We start from the raw sequence: 15,614 nt of genomic DNA, 5'->3' as shown, positions 1-15,614 counted from the left end.
AAACGCGCAGTGGCAGGATGGCCAGAAAATAGAGAGTAAAAAGTGTAAAGTTCCCGCTTAAGTGTGCTCCGAATGACTGCGGATATCCGCACTGCCGGTAAATGTCTGCAAGGAAACTTTCAGTGCGGATATTCAAGCTGTGCAGACTAGACGAGTACTAATTATAAACAAAAAGAGCGCAAAAACTAAGGTTGTATAACAGAAAAGTTATGTGCATTCGCGTTTTAGATTTCACTTTCAAAACACAGTTTGCAAAGAAGCACAGATAACATATTGATAGACAATCTTTGTAGATAAACTTAGCAACAGATTAGGTTGAACTCTTGAGGATATGAGGATTAAAATGCAGGATCGCAGTAGATGGCTGCTGCTGATCTTCCAGCGCGGATATTCCGCGGATAATCAAAATTCGAATGCTTAACGAAATTAGAGGCGTATTTTTGAATACTCGCACAACCAGTAAATTTGTTTTAAGGTAATTCCAGCGCGGATATTCCGCGGATATGCAAGCACGCACAATATATTTTCATTAAAAGCGCGGATATTCCGCGGATATGCAAGCAGGTACAGTATATTTTCATTATAAGTGAATAATACAATTATTAGCGTTAAGATAATTAGCATTTTGTACATTTTTATTTATATTATATTCCTTTTTTTTCAGCTTGCATAAGTCCACTAGTGTTAGCTATAAAAATTGAACTCAGTTCACAGGACTCCTGCCCCAACTACGTGCTCTGTCCAACTCCGATTTTCGTATGCTAATAATCGCACGTAGAATGCGTCTGCTGAGCGGATAGTTTGCGGATTGCACTGAAGCCCAGAGTATCAATCCTTTCACTAAAAACCGGAAAATAAGTTCAGATGGCAACTCGAGATGGTGGCGGCGGCGGGTGCAAAGGCGAAGCAGGGCAATAAGCAAAACGTTTTATGTTAAATACCGCATCGTTATCTCCACGGCGAAATGGTTTGGGTTGGGTTGCAAAAGGCACGCAAAAGGACGAGCCGCAGTCCTTTGGCGAACTGCAGCGAACTGAAGTGGCGGAGTCGAGTTGTCCGGTCCGATGGCCCACGGCGCCTGAAATGCTGCAACACATTTCGCTGGAGTCCCTAACCCGGCGCAATAATAACTATAATAATCAACATGCGGCCACTGGCACAAACATCCTCACATCCTCACACCCTCTCCACACACACACATACCCTCACTCACGTATACTGTTGTTGCATGTTGCTCATTTCGTTTTCTTAATTTTATACATACGCTTATTTTCGTTTTGCTGCCTTTCTGTTTGCTTTTTCTGTGCTGCGGCTTATTCTTCCAGCCACCCGCCCCTCCCCCTCCACGCAGCTTTGTATTTATTGCGAGAAACCCCCCATTGCAACGCCCCTCTGCTCGCCACCAGTCTGGCATCTTTTTAGTATTCATTAAACTGCATAATTATACAATAAGTGCAATGGCTCCGCACCGACTTTGCAGCGTCCTTCCGCCCAGCGCCCAGTTCTCTCTCCACCAACTCACCTCCCACCTTCCAACGCCCACCGCCCACTGCCCAGATCCTACCACCCACAAGCTCTATCGCCAAACCGCACGCACTGCGCCTTGCCACCCACAGCTGCCACGCCCCCAGCCCCGCCCTACCGAATACATATACGTACTATATGTGCTAGTATGTACATACAGCTTTGATGTGGCCTGTGTGCAAACGCCACACATGTGAGTGTGTGTGCGAAAGGATCTAATCGAATGCAAAGGACATGTATGTATGTGCATACATACATATACATGTTATAGAAAACAGGAAACTTAATCGCAATGAGCTCAACATAAGCTGAACCAAATAAAATGGGTCTGAAAATGCAAATAATTTATTTTTTACAAAATCCTTCATTTGGTAACCACGTTATAAATGCCAGCTACTAACTTTTGAATTCAAAACATTATTATACTCATATAGTGAGTCGCTAAATTCGATCGAAAGCATGTAACAGGTGGAAGGACACGTATTCCACCCTATAAAGAATACCCATGCCCGTCTGTCCGTTTGTCCGTTTGTCTGTCCGTATAAACTTCGTGATCTCGGGAATTGTAAAAGCATAAAATATGAGACTAAGCAGATTCTACTGCTTTGGATTATCTAATTAAACATAAAGCTTTTTGGCTAACAATAACCAGTAACCATAGATCTGAAATATTATATTTCTTTTAATTTGCATCACTTATGTTTTAGAGAACTTCAAGTATGTATGTGCCTTCGCAACTTAAGCGAATTGAGGCTAATTTATTTAATATCCCTTCACCTCCCGGAAATACCAAAACGGGAATTGACCGAGCCGAAAGCTGGGCCAAATGGAGAACGGAATGGGTCATGGGATTATTAAGCAGGATTATGAATAGATAGGCTCATTCGTTCAGGCCGTTCTCGCTCTGGCCGCTCATTGTTTTTATGTTTTGCCAAACTTTTCCCCAATTCCAAAAAGGAGAAGGGCAAGCGAAATATGTCCGGCCACCTGAACTAGTCCAATTCGGTCCGTCCAGTTGAGTCCAACTCGCTTCGGCACATAAACAAATCCCTTAAACGTTTTAAATGCCGGAGCCCAGCTGCATGCGACCACGCCCCCCTCCGCCCCCGCCTTCGTCCTTGTGAAACCACCACAAACGTAACGGAAACCGAACGAAAAAAAGACACCGAATAGACAAAACAAAGGGAACAGCATTGGCAGTTCGTAGTGGTCATGCGAACTATTTATACACTATCCGAACTTCAGTCTCATCGATCGCATGCATTTGGTATTCCAAACTAATATATATATTATATATATTTATATTATATTTAATATATATTTAAATTATAAGTTGTCAACTATCAGAAATATAGTGACTAGTTATATGGATTGTCTTATATATATCTATACATATATATATTTATATTATATTTATATTTATTTATATATAATATATATTTATATTATGAGTTCTCAACTATCAAAAGTATAGTGACTAGTTATATGGATTGTCTTATATATATCTATACATATATATATTTATATTTATTTATATTTAATATATATTTAAATTATGAGTTCTCAACTATCAAAAGTATAGTGACTAGTTATATGGATTGTCTTATGTCATCAAATATATTTGATTTCTGCTTTTTTCATGATGAAAAACATGATAATATGAGACTAATATTATTGCAGACAACCTTTCGGTCTAAAATATAGTCTTGCTTCTAAATAATAATTGTATCTTGTAAAATTGAATTTAATTGAGTTCTGATAATTTGCAAGCCTGCTTTGTCTGGCCAGTCAAACTCCTCCACTTCAGCGGACGACTCCAACCCAAAGAAAGGGTATAGAGTAGGAAAAAGTGGACATTGGACGCACTTGGAGCATGTGTCCGCACCATTTCATGCTCGAAAATAGTTTTTGGGCAACGATTGGGCAAGGCGTCGGTGCTGGCTGCCAGGAGGAGTCCGAGCTAATCGGACAGGATATGAGACAGGACCAAGACCCCGGGTCTCCAGACCAGACCAACCAAGCATCGCCCTCTGGTGCATCGTAAAAAATAAGCAGCAGCAAATTGTATTTTTATGAGCTGAAACTGTTTTGGGGCCACATTTCAATGTCGATAAAAACAACGACGGTCCTCTAGTCCTGCCAGTTGGAGTTCGGGGTGGTGGAGGCTGGGGCCGGGGGGCGTGACAGGGAGTTCAAGGAAGGCCAAGGAGTGTGGACAGCATGTGTGGCCAAACTGGCAAACTAACAGTACGACTCCGGAATACCCATTACCCTCTGACTCGCATGCTAGCATAACTCCAGAGTTGCTTAAAAAACGAAAGAGTTCGTTGCTACATAATATAGTATATGTACCGTACTAAAAGGAGTTAAATATCTGTTCACACTTACCATTTATATGGTTAATTAAAGAAATAAATGGTGAAAACTGAACTCTCATGTTGCATAGCTCAGCACGAATGCAACATACCCTATTCGTCCTCAAACGGCATGCATGAAAACTGAAACAAAAACTTACAACAAATTACAAATAACGAGCCAAAAACCGGAGTCCAGCGCCGAACTGGCGTTAAAACGGAATAGATTGTGGCGGATTGGGGGAAGTGGAAATGGAGCTGGGGGCTTGGGGCTTGGGGCTGTTTGGACTAATAGAAAATCGTGTGGGAAATTCCACCGCCGGCTGCCCTCGAAAAAGGCAGCTCGGAAAACAGGAACGTGCCTTGTCAGCCGGCCATTCATTAGAGCTAATTAAACGTGATCAGAACCAGAACCGGACTCCAAACCGGGCCTTATCCATATCCCATATCCCATATCCGTGTACGGTCAACTGGAGCCAAATGCAGTCGGCGCAAATGCGGCGAATGACACACCTGCCAGGATATGTAATGGATCGCATATGGAGTACATGTTGCACGCATGAAACCCGAAAACACGAATATTAACATTTACGGACCAACGTAATTTCTCTGGTTTTAAAACTTTGGGGAATACAGTGACTTTAACTTTAAGCTTAAGTATAAGGTAAAATATGAAATGCAACTTTATGGTAATAACATAAGTGGTAATAAAATAAATGCTACCAATCTATCAGGCACGAAACAATCGCTTGCTGATATTAAAAAAATATTAAACAATTTGAGTGCGGGTTAAGTGCTTAGCAAACAATCGTCAAAAAGTGACCCTACTTAACCTCTGGTCACTTGAAATGACTTGAAATGACTTGAAATGACTTGAAGGACCTGGCAGATCCCACCTTAACGCCTGACCCATTGTTCCGAGTGATGTAGCCATTTTATTTGGATGAGCTGCTCGAGCAGAGCCCCTTTTGTTGGCAATATCATATCAAATATGTTCATCATGCGCCTCCGTTTGATTGCTACGGGGATTCCGATAATAATTAAAGGCTCAAGGCAGCCAGTGAGTCCCACTTGCTGGCGCCTCCCATGTCCACCACCACCACTTCTCCTCCGACTCTGGGCACGCCCAGTAAATAAATATAATTAGCTGGGAGATGGAAGAGCTCCAGAGCTACAGACTACAGAGCATCGGAGCTTTGGAGCTGTGGAGCTACGCAGATGGAGACTCCCCGTCGCATGTGTTCTGTGCGGCACGCAAAATGAGATGACACTAAATCAAAGTTATTCAACTCACGTCGTTAAGTCATTAATCGAACAATGCACGGCAGAAACATGTGGGCACACACACGACACACACACAACACACAACACACACACGACGCACACACACTCGTGACATATGCTGATATCGTCGCCTTTAATTTAACTTGGCCTTAGCCTTTGTCTTGGCCAACGACATCGTATTGACGACCATGTTGGCACATAATAACGGACAGGGCCCCCAAAGACGATGACGATGATGAGGATGATGGAAATGGAAATGGGGATGGAGATGGGGATGGCGATGGGGATGGGGATGGTAATGGTGATGGCGATGCTGATGTGGCCTTTGAGGTGAGCAATGTCAACGCGGGAGCCATCGCAGTAAAGGGCCGCGCCCAGGAACTTGGACTTTTGGACTGTACAATGCATTATTAAACGCATAAATTTCGAGTCAAGTGGCGGGGAGCCCCGAATGGGCTTCCAGGACGAAGGGGAATCCTTTTCCGTTCCGTGCCGAGTGACGACGGTCGCTGAGTGAGTGGTCGCGCACTCCAAGTGCATTTGACAAGACGCCCCGGCGGACGACGATATTCCGGAGGTGGACAGCACAGACAACCGCATATCTCTTTGGAACTGCTTGTGGCCCATCATGGTTCATTGGCCAGGAGCACACTTGAAGCTTAAAGTAATTGCGTATTTCTAGGATATAAGTGCACACAACAAGTTCAGGTAAAGTTCCAAAACGGGGAGTATCAAATGAATAACATAGAAACGCGAATTCTTCAGCATTCAGTAGAATGCATGTCTATTTCATGTGTATGTAGATGTCTATTTAATTGAATATTTATCTCACAAATATAGCATATCGTATCAAAGTAAAGAAATAAATATATTAGTTTGGCTTCTGAAAATAACATTCAAACTGTGTAGCACATCACACAAAAGCGCGATTTCTTTGTAATTTAGTTTTTACTTCAATTAGCTAATGCTCGAAATGCAAAACAAGTACTGGTAATTGTGCCAAAGCGAACAAACTAGTAACGCGAATTCTTTAGCATTAGTAAAACCTAAAAGTATAGAATGGCTTTTAAACCGCGCTTAAGCTTGGGCAAACAAACTACTTTTGGGCGGAATTGATTAAATCCAAATCATTTAGCAAGCTGTTTAAACATTTTTGGCTTGCGAAAGTGATTTAATAATGAGCTGCGCCATTGTGAAAATAAATGCTGTTGTTCAGACTAAAATGTTGTGACACGCCATGTTTTTTCTGGCCTTACAAATTTCCATTTGTTTATCTCTGTCATCTAACGGGTGTTTTTTTTAGAGGTATAGAACTTTAAGTTGGCATTACTGTTCAAGATGGCGACCGATTTAACAGCTGTCAAGTGATTTATTCTCAGTTTGGTTTGGCAATTCGTCATGCGTGCTTACAAAATCCAACTCGTGCAAGAATTGAAACCAAACGATCATCAAGCAAGGCGTAGATTCGTCGAATGGGCCCAAAACGAGATTGCTGTTGTTCCCGATTTTTCATAAGCCTCCAAGATCTTGTGATTTAACACCGCTAGACTACTTTTTGTGGGGCTATGTAAAGTCATTGGTCTATGCGGATAAGCCACAAACGCTAAACCATTTGGAAGACAACATTCGCCGTGTTATTGCCGATATACGGCCAAATGTTGGAAAAAGTCATTGCAAATTGGACGTCCAGATTGGACTACATCCGAGCCAGCCGTGGCGGTCATATGCCAGAAATCATATTTAAAATGTAATGCCACAAGATTATCTTTCATGTCAATAAAATTCATGTCAATCGAATAATCCATCGTTGTTTTATTGCAATTTAAAGTTCTATACCTCTAAAAAAAACACCCTATATCATTAAATCAAAGTCTCTAATTAAAGGCTTTAATGCCGTCAGGCCACGTACTTGAAATATGTTGCGTATAAATAATTTTAAATACGAGTATATAGTATAAAATGGCATGGCACTTGATTTCTTTATTAGATATCGATTTAAAAAACGAATTGAAACTCATAATTTTTGAGAGTAAATAAACAGCGGGCGGGAGATACAATCGAATAAATAAAATAATGAAAATGAATACAAATGAATACAAATGAATACAAGCTGATAATTAAAAGCTTTTATCTATAAACATGTGCCGACCAATCAGTTTGACCTGCGATGATGCGACTAAATCAAAAAACCCCCCCTCCCCGCAAAAACTCTCTGCCAAAACAACGGCAATTATGGAAATGAACACGTGGCTCGTTAATTTTCCCAAAAATCGCGTAGCCAACTTTAACAAAGTTCAACTAAATTGGGCATCAAATAATCGAGATGGGCCAGCTGCTTTGGCTTTGCCATATTTATGCAGAAAAGTAAACCGCCATCGACCATCGACCATTCGCCATTTGCCATTCACCATACAGCAGTCACCGCACTCAGGAGTTACATCCATGCTAGTAAAAATGGGCATGGGATTGGGATGGGGATTGGTATTGGTATTGCTATTGGAGTCGGGATTGGTTTTGGGAAGTGGAAAGTGGGCCAGTGTCGAATGGAAAAGTGGCAACTGGCGAATCGGCTGGTAATAGGATTATGCTTGGGCTCCATCAAAGCCAAAACAACCGCAACCACGCATAATTGTTAAATTTATTTATTTAAGCACGAAATGCGTGGCCATAGCCATAGCCATAGCCATGGCCCAACGCCATCCATCCTCTTCGGCCATCCATCCTGCCATCCAGCCATCCTGCCAGGAAAAGGCATCCCCCACTGAAAAGGCAACAAAAACGCCCACTATTTGCGTACTGGCAGTACGGCAAACGTTTTTCGGTTTTTGTGGTCAATGAAAAATCGCTTTAAATAATGAATTTTATTTAAATAAATATTTAAAAAGCTGTCAGCGAACTTTTATGGGCTCGCCCAGTAGGAGTTCGCACGCAGTTCCACTTCCACTTCCAGTTCCAGTTTTTAGTTGTGTTCGAGTGCTCCGCTGCGAGTTGAATGGGTTGACTATATCAGGATCATCACCTGGCTGCGATTGATTGGTGTCGGTTAACGCCGGTTCACGCCCCACATTGTGCTCCACATTGACCTAATGGCGGGCAAAGGGTATCCTTAGCTTGGATACTTCTGCATTTTTGATGGCCCCATAGAATTTATATTCACATCACTCACTTAATATGTCTCCATTATTCTAAAGCCCATTTTCGGTTATTAACAGGAGTTTTCTGCTTCAGAAAAGAATACACTCCCTTAAAGTTACGAGAAAAAGTAAAGTACAAAACTGATTTTTAATCATTTTCAAAGGGCAAAAACACTTCGAAGGCGAAACCACAAACACACAAATTGTAGAAATTGTATAACATGTTTCGTAAATTTATTCTAATGTGGACCTTAATTCTGTACATCATGCAAAAATGAACAGACTAATTAAAAAGGGTACAATTGGTTATGTTCAAGTGCCGAAATAGAAATCCGATTATATTAAGTACATAAGCTGCAGTGTTATTTTCATCTCAACTTTCCCATTAATTCACCTTGTGTTCAATGCTTATTGTTTAACCCACAAAGTAGAGCCAGGCATGTATAACTAATTCCTAAACAGTATTTATTAATTGGCCCAAGGCGGAGAGCCAAATCGACTGGCCAGTCCAAATTGGCCAACAGTGTGACTTCTTCATCGGATTTCAGTGCGCTGCCAATGCTGCGAATCATATTTCATTGTCATTCTCGTTCTCGTTCTCGTTCTCGTTTTATTGCCAAACAATCGATGGACGGAGGGAATGCCGGGGAATACAGGAGATTCCAGGAGAAGCGGACAAGCGGCAGACACGAGAAATTATAATTACAATTTGGCACCATATAACGAGTATACGGCCAGGACTAATTAGTCTCCTGAGCGTGTTGCCTGATTCCCGATTTCTGATTATTGTAAATCTCTGGTCACGCACAAACGAAACAATTCATAAATTTAATTTTTGTGCGAGAGTTGTGCCGTTGTGGAATACGTGGCAGGATGGCAGGATGGTGGGATAACTGGATGGATGGATGAATCGATGGGGTCTGGAACTGAGCTGAACCGAAACTGAAACTGAAGCTGGAGCAGGAGCAGGAACTTGGAGTCGCCATTCGCCATTCGCTGGTCGACACGTCGCAGCTAGCGAATTCCCACAGTAAACATTTGCACCGGCAAATGATGATAATGTTGATGACGATGTATTTGCCAAACCCACCAGGCACCACCCACCCAGCACCACCCACCAGCCCCAACTGCTTATTATGATGATGCTGGTTATGCTGATGATGATGATGCTGATGATGATGATGATGATGGTGATGCTGATGGCGATAACGATGACGGGCACTGCGATGTGGGTAATGACGCTGATGACGACACACCGCTGGGAATTATTTGTATATGCAGTCATGTAGCATCGATTAATCATTTTATTATTATTGCCATTCGCCGGCGTTCCCACAGCTCGTGATCCTCATACATACGAGCTCTGAAAAGTCGTAGCCTCCTAGATGGAATTCCAAATGCTGTTCATAATCGCATCGGGGGGGGGTTCACAAATCCGGCAGAGATGTCCATTAATTCGGCCATTCCATTCAATAGTTAGTTGTGAATACGAAACGGACTATCTACCATAATAATCCCTAATATACATTTAATATCAGCAATGCATATCAGCATTCGGAGAGATAATAAGACATACAATACAATTCAATTCAATTAACTGAAATGGGATGTGAGCCCAACTTGAAAAGCAAACTTCTCGCAGATTAAATTAGTTTCAAATTTAATTAAATTAATTACATCATTTTTCGATGCTGCCAAGTATCGTGTTTATAAAATATAAAAGGGAAGTAAGCAAAACAGCATAAAACCAATGAAAAGACTCGTTTTAAATGGGTTAAATTCTGTGACTTAATATTTTGAATATTTCATCAACGATCCTAAATTGCCACTGTTTTATTGGCAAAACAAATCATTTTATATGAATCTTATTTAATGTGGTTTTTATTATAAAGTATTGGAAGAACAAGAAAAGTTAAAAATACTATCTATTCAATTAACTATTATATATAGTTATATATAAAACCATAAAGTATATAACAAAAATGTAGGTAAATCAATGAAATTGAACTGTAATCCAGGCAAAGAAGACTGACTCTTAGGCGAGCATAAGGTATTCTGCTTTAATTATAAGAGGTGACATTAAAAAATCTTGGTTATAATTAACAAATTCAACATTCAACACCTGGCAACTCTGAAGCACTTGGCAACTCAAAATCCACTCAGTAGAGAGACGTATTGTCACACAAAAGTCAGGACAGCCGTACAATTTCGAGCCCAAGTAAGCCGGATCTGTGGAGACCCAGACGTGATCCCAATCGAACCAATCGAACCACTGGATTCCCGGAACTATGTACGCCGCCGTGAAGCCGCTGTCCAACTATCTGCGCCTGAAGACCGTGCGCATATACGACCCGATCTTCACGCTGCACTCCAAGTGCACCATCGTCATCCTGCTCACCTGCACCTTTCTGCTCTCCGCGAAACAGTACTTCGGGGAGCCGATCCTGTGCCTCAGCTCCGAGAAGCACACGGAGTACGTGCAGTCCTACTGCTGGACCATGGGCACCTACATCCTGCCGGCGGAAAACGAGCGGGATGACACCAGCAGCTGGGCCTTCGCCTTCTACTCATCCACGGGAACCGCCGAGGCCTTCAACCTCAGCAGCCTGCGCACCCTGGTGGCCCAAAATGAGCAGTACGCCCGGCTCATCTCGATTGCCGAGGGCGTCGGCCCGGAGACGCGTGGCGTAACCAAGCGGATGTACCTGCGCTACTACCAGTGGGTCTTCATGATCCTGCTCTTCCAGTCGCTGCTCTTCTACTTCCCCTCGTTCCTGTGGAAGGTGTGGGAGGGCCAGCGCATGGAGCAGCTGTGCTGCGAGGTCGGCGACGCGCTCATCCTGGAGGTCACCTACCGCACCCGCCTTCAGATGCTGACCAGGTACTTCCGCGCCCAGTTCGCCCCCATCCACTGCTGCTACTCCATCAAGTACGCCTTCTGCGAGCTGCTCAATCTGCTCATCAGCGTGAGTTAATCATTCTGGCATTAAAATGCCAGAATCTGGTGACTTGTGTAACTGCTCCTCCGCCTCCGCCTCTGCTGCAGATCCTGAACTTCTGGCTGATGGACGTGGTGTTCAATGGGTTCTGGCACAAGTACATTCACGCCCTGGCCGCCATACCCGTGTACGACTGGAATCTCTGGAACCTGATGACGTCGCGCGTCTTTCCCAAGGTGGCCAAGTGCGAGATGTTCGTCTACGGGCCCAGTGGCACCCCGAACGTCCTGGACATCCTGTGCGTGCTGCCGCTGAACATCCTGAACGAGAAGATCTTCGCCGTGCTGTACGTGTGGTTCCTGTTCATCGCGATGCTGGCCACGATCAACATCCTCTACCGCCTGCTGCTCATCTGCTGCCCGGAACTGCGCCTCCAGCTGCTGCGCACCCACCTGCGCGGCATGCCCAAGGCGCATGTGCGAGAGGTCCTGGCCAGCGCAGGATACGGCGACTGGTTCGTGCTCATGTGCGTGAGCATCAACGTCAATCCCTCGCTGTTCCGGGAGCTCCTCGAGCAGCTCTACGCCAAGCAAAAGCAGGCGCGCTCCACGGAGACCGTATTCGCGGAGGCCAAGCCTCCTTCCCAGCAACATTCACATCCCTCCCAGACCAAGCTGGACAGGAGTCCCAGTCGCAACTGCAGCCTGACGCTCGATCCCATGGCCGATCGCCACTCAATTGGCTCGCTGAGCAGCCACCGGCTGGGAGCGATGCCCACGGCTCCGACCCTCAACTTAATGGCGCCCAACGACGAGATCATCAGCATGGATCGCTTCTACCACGAGAGCCACGCCTAGAGTCCCTAATTTTTGCCTGTCAACTTTCTACTGTTTACTACCAATTTAATCAAATGAGCTTTAATAAGTCGAATTAAGCACAAGTGATTTTCAATTAACTAGGTTTATTCCATATTCATTCATATATTCATTTATTTCATTATTTTTTATTCACTGTAGAAGGCAGTGCAATACTATATAGCTGCCACATTGAAAAACTGCTTCGATTGTGCAATGCAAAAGTGTATTTACATAGTCGTCCTTGCCTTGTTAGGAGAAACAATCGCAATTACAAGATTTTAAATTTCTTAATTTTCTTAATAATCGTAAATTTATTATTTAAATTAAATATTATTTAATTAAATATATGAATAGATAGGGTAAATAGGCTTCGGCTAGCAGAAACTAACCTCTATTTCGTTTTGATTGCCTTTATTGATGGTTAAACATACACTCTTACAGTACAGTGTACATAGTTTTCAAACACATTACTCCTAAAATCGCGCCCGTATCATTTCGCATGTTTTCGCCCCCATTTGCAGCATTTTCCCGCAAGGAGCTTTATCAGTTTGGCAAATAAGTGAATTGCATCAGAATGCAAATAAAATGCACTAATCAAAATGACAGCGGGTGGCCGGCGGGGTAAATACCAAATTCCAAATACCAGCAGGCATAACAAAAACTTTAACAAACTTACAAAAGTTAAACAAGCCGACTACAAGATGCGATGGTGGCGGGGTTTGTGGGGGGTAGGGGGCCAACGGCGTTCGCTCTCGCTGAGAGATGATGACGATGATTGCGAAACTCTTCTCTTCCGCTGGTTAAGCTTTTGTCTGTCTGCCAACAACAGGTAAAACTAACAACAACCATTTGAGTGAGGGCAGGGAACGGCAGTCAGTGCTGCCGTTTTCGAAAAGGAGCCAAAAGTTCTTTCACTCTTTAGGCAATTATTTATAGTAAATTAGCGGTTAATTCGTTCGATTTAAGTAATTTAGTTAATACGCAAAGAAATAATTGAACAGGCGACAGCATGTCTGTAACAAGAGACATTTCCACCAAGGCAAGCAAATGTAAAATCTAACTGAAAAACAGCTGAAGTGACTGCACTGGCAGGAGCAGCAGATGGAAATGGAAGTGGAAAAGGAAAAAGAGGCGACGACAACGCAAATGGCGGCAATTACATGCAGCTACAATAACACAACAACAGTGGGTGGGGGAAGAGAGAAGGACAGTGAGAGAGTCAACATCACTTTGTCTGAGGCGGCCGAAGAGAGTGAAAGAGAGGGGGACGGTGGAGAGGTGGGTAAAAGCGCAAAATAAACAAAGTTAATTTTAATTAAAAACCGCAGGAAACCGAAAAAACAACAAAATGCTAAATAAAATGGGCGTGAACGAAGTGACTCAGCGAAGCCGATGACGATAACGATGACGTCGAAGGAGTGAGTGAGCGGGCCGGATGTCTTGCATATGCAACTGCGATAAAGAGAGAAAGCGAAGGAGGTGGGGGAATCAGTGTTGTCAGCTGTTTTAAAGCAGAAAATCTAGTGAGTACGATCGATTACTTCTCCCAAAATAGGAGCTATATTTTACATAACACACATTAATAACGTAAATAATACGTAATTCCCGAAACATGTACAAGTACGCGTTTACGTTATAAGATGAATACGCAACTAAACGTATACGTGATAACGCCAAGTTCTGTTGTTCTTTTTGGGCTTGTGCGTTTTGGGAAAACTATTTCCAATGCCCCACAAAAGGATATGAAGATTTTTGTAGAATTAAAAAATATAAAAGTCGCTCTTCATTAGCATATTAATAGAGCTCAATTTTGGTTAAATAAAAAGCCTAATCTATCTGGAAAATGGAAAGTTGACATCTCTGAACGGTATAGACAGAGTGGCAGAGAAAACATGCCGCCAGCTGAAATGTAGGCTGAAACTGAAGCATAACATATTCCTTCTCCGCTCACAACCCCCCCACCCCACACCCCACCCACCACCCACCACCCACCACCCACGGGATTCTGCGCCACCAATGGATAACTGTAACTGAACAAAGACACATGTAAACAATTCCGTTTGTCTTCGACGCTGTTTCTGCCTAGTTTTAATTATACCGAGCAAAAACTTTGCCCGCACTTTGCAACACCACTCTAATACAAACACCACCCACCACCTCCCACAATTAACCCCCCAACAATCCCCCACCCCCCTTTTCCGTGGCAAGAAAGTTTAAAGTGAGCAACGGTAAACGATTTTTAGCGAACCACAATCCCCCAATCCACATGGAAATTACTCATCCTGCAAGCTTCTTTCGCCTTTTAACGGAAAATCTTTGAAGAGGTTTTGATGGAAGAAGGATTTTGGAACGCCAAAACTGAAGTGCACAAGCAGTAGGGAAAATGGGTGAATTACCTATCATTTCTTGGGTTAACTTTGTTAAGAAGTATATTCAAATTTTAAGAATTTTGATAACCCTATTTGAGAGATTTCCCTTATATATGTACACATTTTTATTATTATGATGACAATAAGAACTAAAAAATTTCTAATGAATTTGTAGTTTGAAGACATACATTTTTTACTTGGGATTTGGCAACTATCCGCATACACTGAAACCAACACAATACTAAGACTTATCCATGCTGTCGCAAAAGGGCAAAAGTTATGCCTTTTTTTACTGAATTTAAATCAGGAGAACACAAGTCGATTCCATAAACCTCCCATGTGCATCACTACAATTTGATTTCCTTGTTAATGGGCTGGCATCCTTTTGCCAAAATAGATTAGCTAGCTAGCAGAGAAGCAACTTCCATCCGAAGCATCCAAACCGTCACCTTGGTAACCCCAAAGTGGTTTTCAATGGCGAAGGACGACAAAGAAGATTTCAAATAAATTAACAAGTTAATTGAGTTTCGTGTTTAGGCAGCGAGCGAAAGTGATCCCGACCAGATGGGACCAGGAACCCGATACTCCATGCCCCGTACCCCAAACTCGATTCCCGAACACCGAACACCGAGACCTCAGACCGAGCCTTATGGCCAATAATCAGTGGGAGTCGCCAGGTGAGGGCCTCGCCTCCACATTTGCGGTCCAAATATATTGACACTGCCAGCAAAAAGGCCACACTTTATTGGGGGACTTCGAAAATGTGACAAAGGATTGCAATTCAAGTTGCTTTAATTAGGAATGACAGTACATACGAGTAAGCTTCCTTTTTTTTACTTCTACTGGTTATTTTTTTGGATTGAAATTTGGAACCAGAAGTTTGTCCAAAACCACTTTTAAAATTTCCAGACTATTCCAAGCCAAGTTCGAAGAATTGAGAATTTCGTTTGACAAAGACTGAAGTTGTTTTCTAAACTTACAAAATTCAGATCGTCACGAAATTAAACATATGTACATATGCATATATGCATACAAATTTGTACACTTGGGAAAATAAAAACCCAAAAAGTCGTTTTGGTTGAGCTTTAATGTTTGCGTTAAGCATATTAAGTACTTAATTTATATTTGTATTTGACAACAATTACAAACAACA

The 15,614-nt window shown here is 42.7% G+C and overlaps 1 protein-coding gene across 1 annotated transcript; it reads left to right on the top strand.

The window, feature by feature from the left end:
• The first annotated feature begins 10,415 nt into the window (after positions 1–10,415).
• LOC120455875 (innexin inx6) lies at positions 10,416–12,169 on the top strand. The gene is made up of 2 exons (XM_039642353.1): positions 10,416–11,262; positions 11,343–12,169. The coding sequence occupies exons 1-2, from the start codon at positions 10,585–10,587 to the stop codon at positions 12,090–12,092; spliced, it is 1,428 nt and encodes a 475-aa protein (XP_039498287.1). The 5' UTR covers positions 10,416–10,584; the 3' UTR covers positions 12,093–12,169.
• Positions 12,170–15,614: the final 3,445 nt, after the last annotated feature.

Source organism: Drosophila santomea, chromosome X, assembly GCF_016746245.2.
Source record: "Drosophila santomea strain STO CAGO 1482 chromosome X, Prin_Dsan_1.1, whole genome shotgun sequence".
Classification (NCBI taxonomy): Eukaryota; Metazoa; Arthropoda; class Insecta; order Diptera; family Drosophilidae; genus Drosophila; species Drosophila santomea.
This window is presented reverse-complemented; position numbering and strand designations above follow the sequence as displayed.

Coding starts and splice junctions, on each gene's coding strand:
- LOC120455875 (XM_039642353.1), top strand. CDS start 10,585: ATGTACGCCGCCGTGAAGCCGCTGTCCAACTATCTGCGCCTGAAGACC. Junction 11,263..11,342: donor TGCTCAATCTGCTCATCAGC/GTGAGTTAATCA, acceptor CCTCTGCTGCAG/ATCCTGAACTTCTGGCTGAT.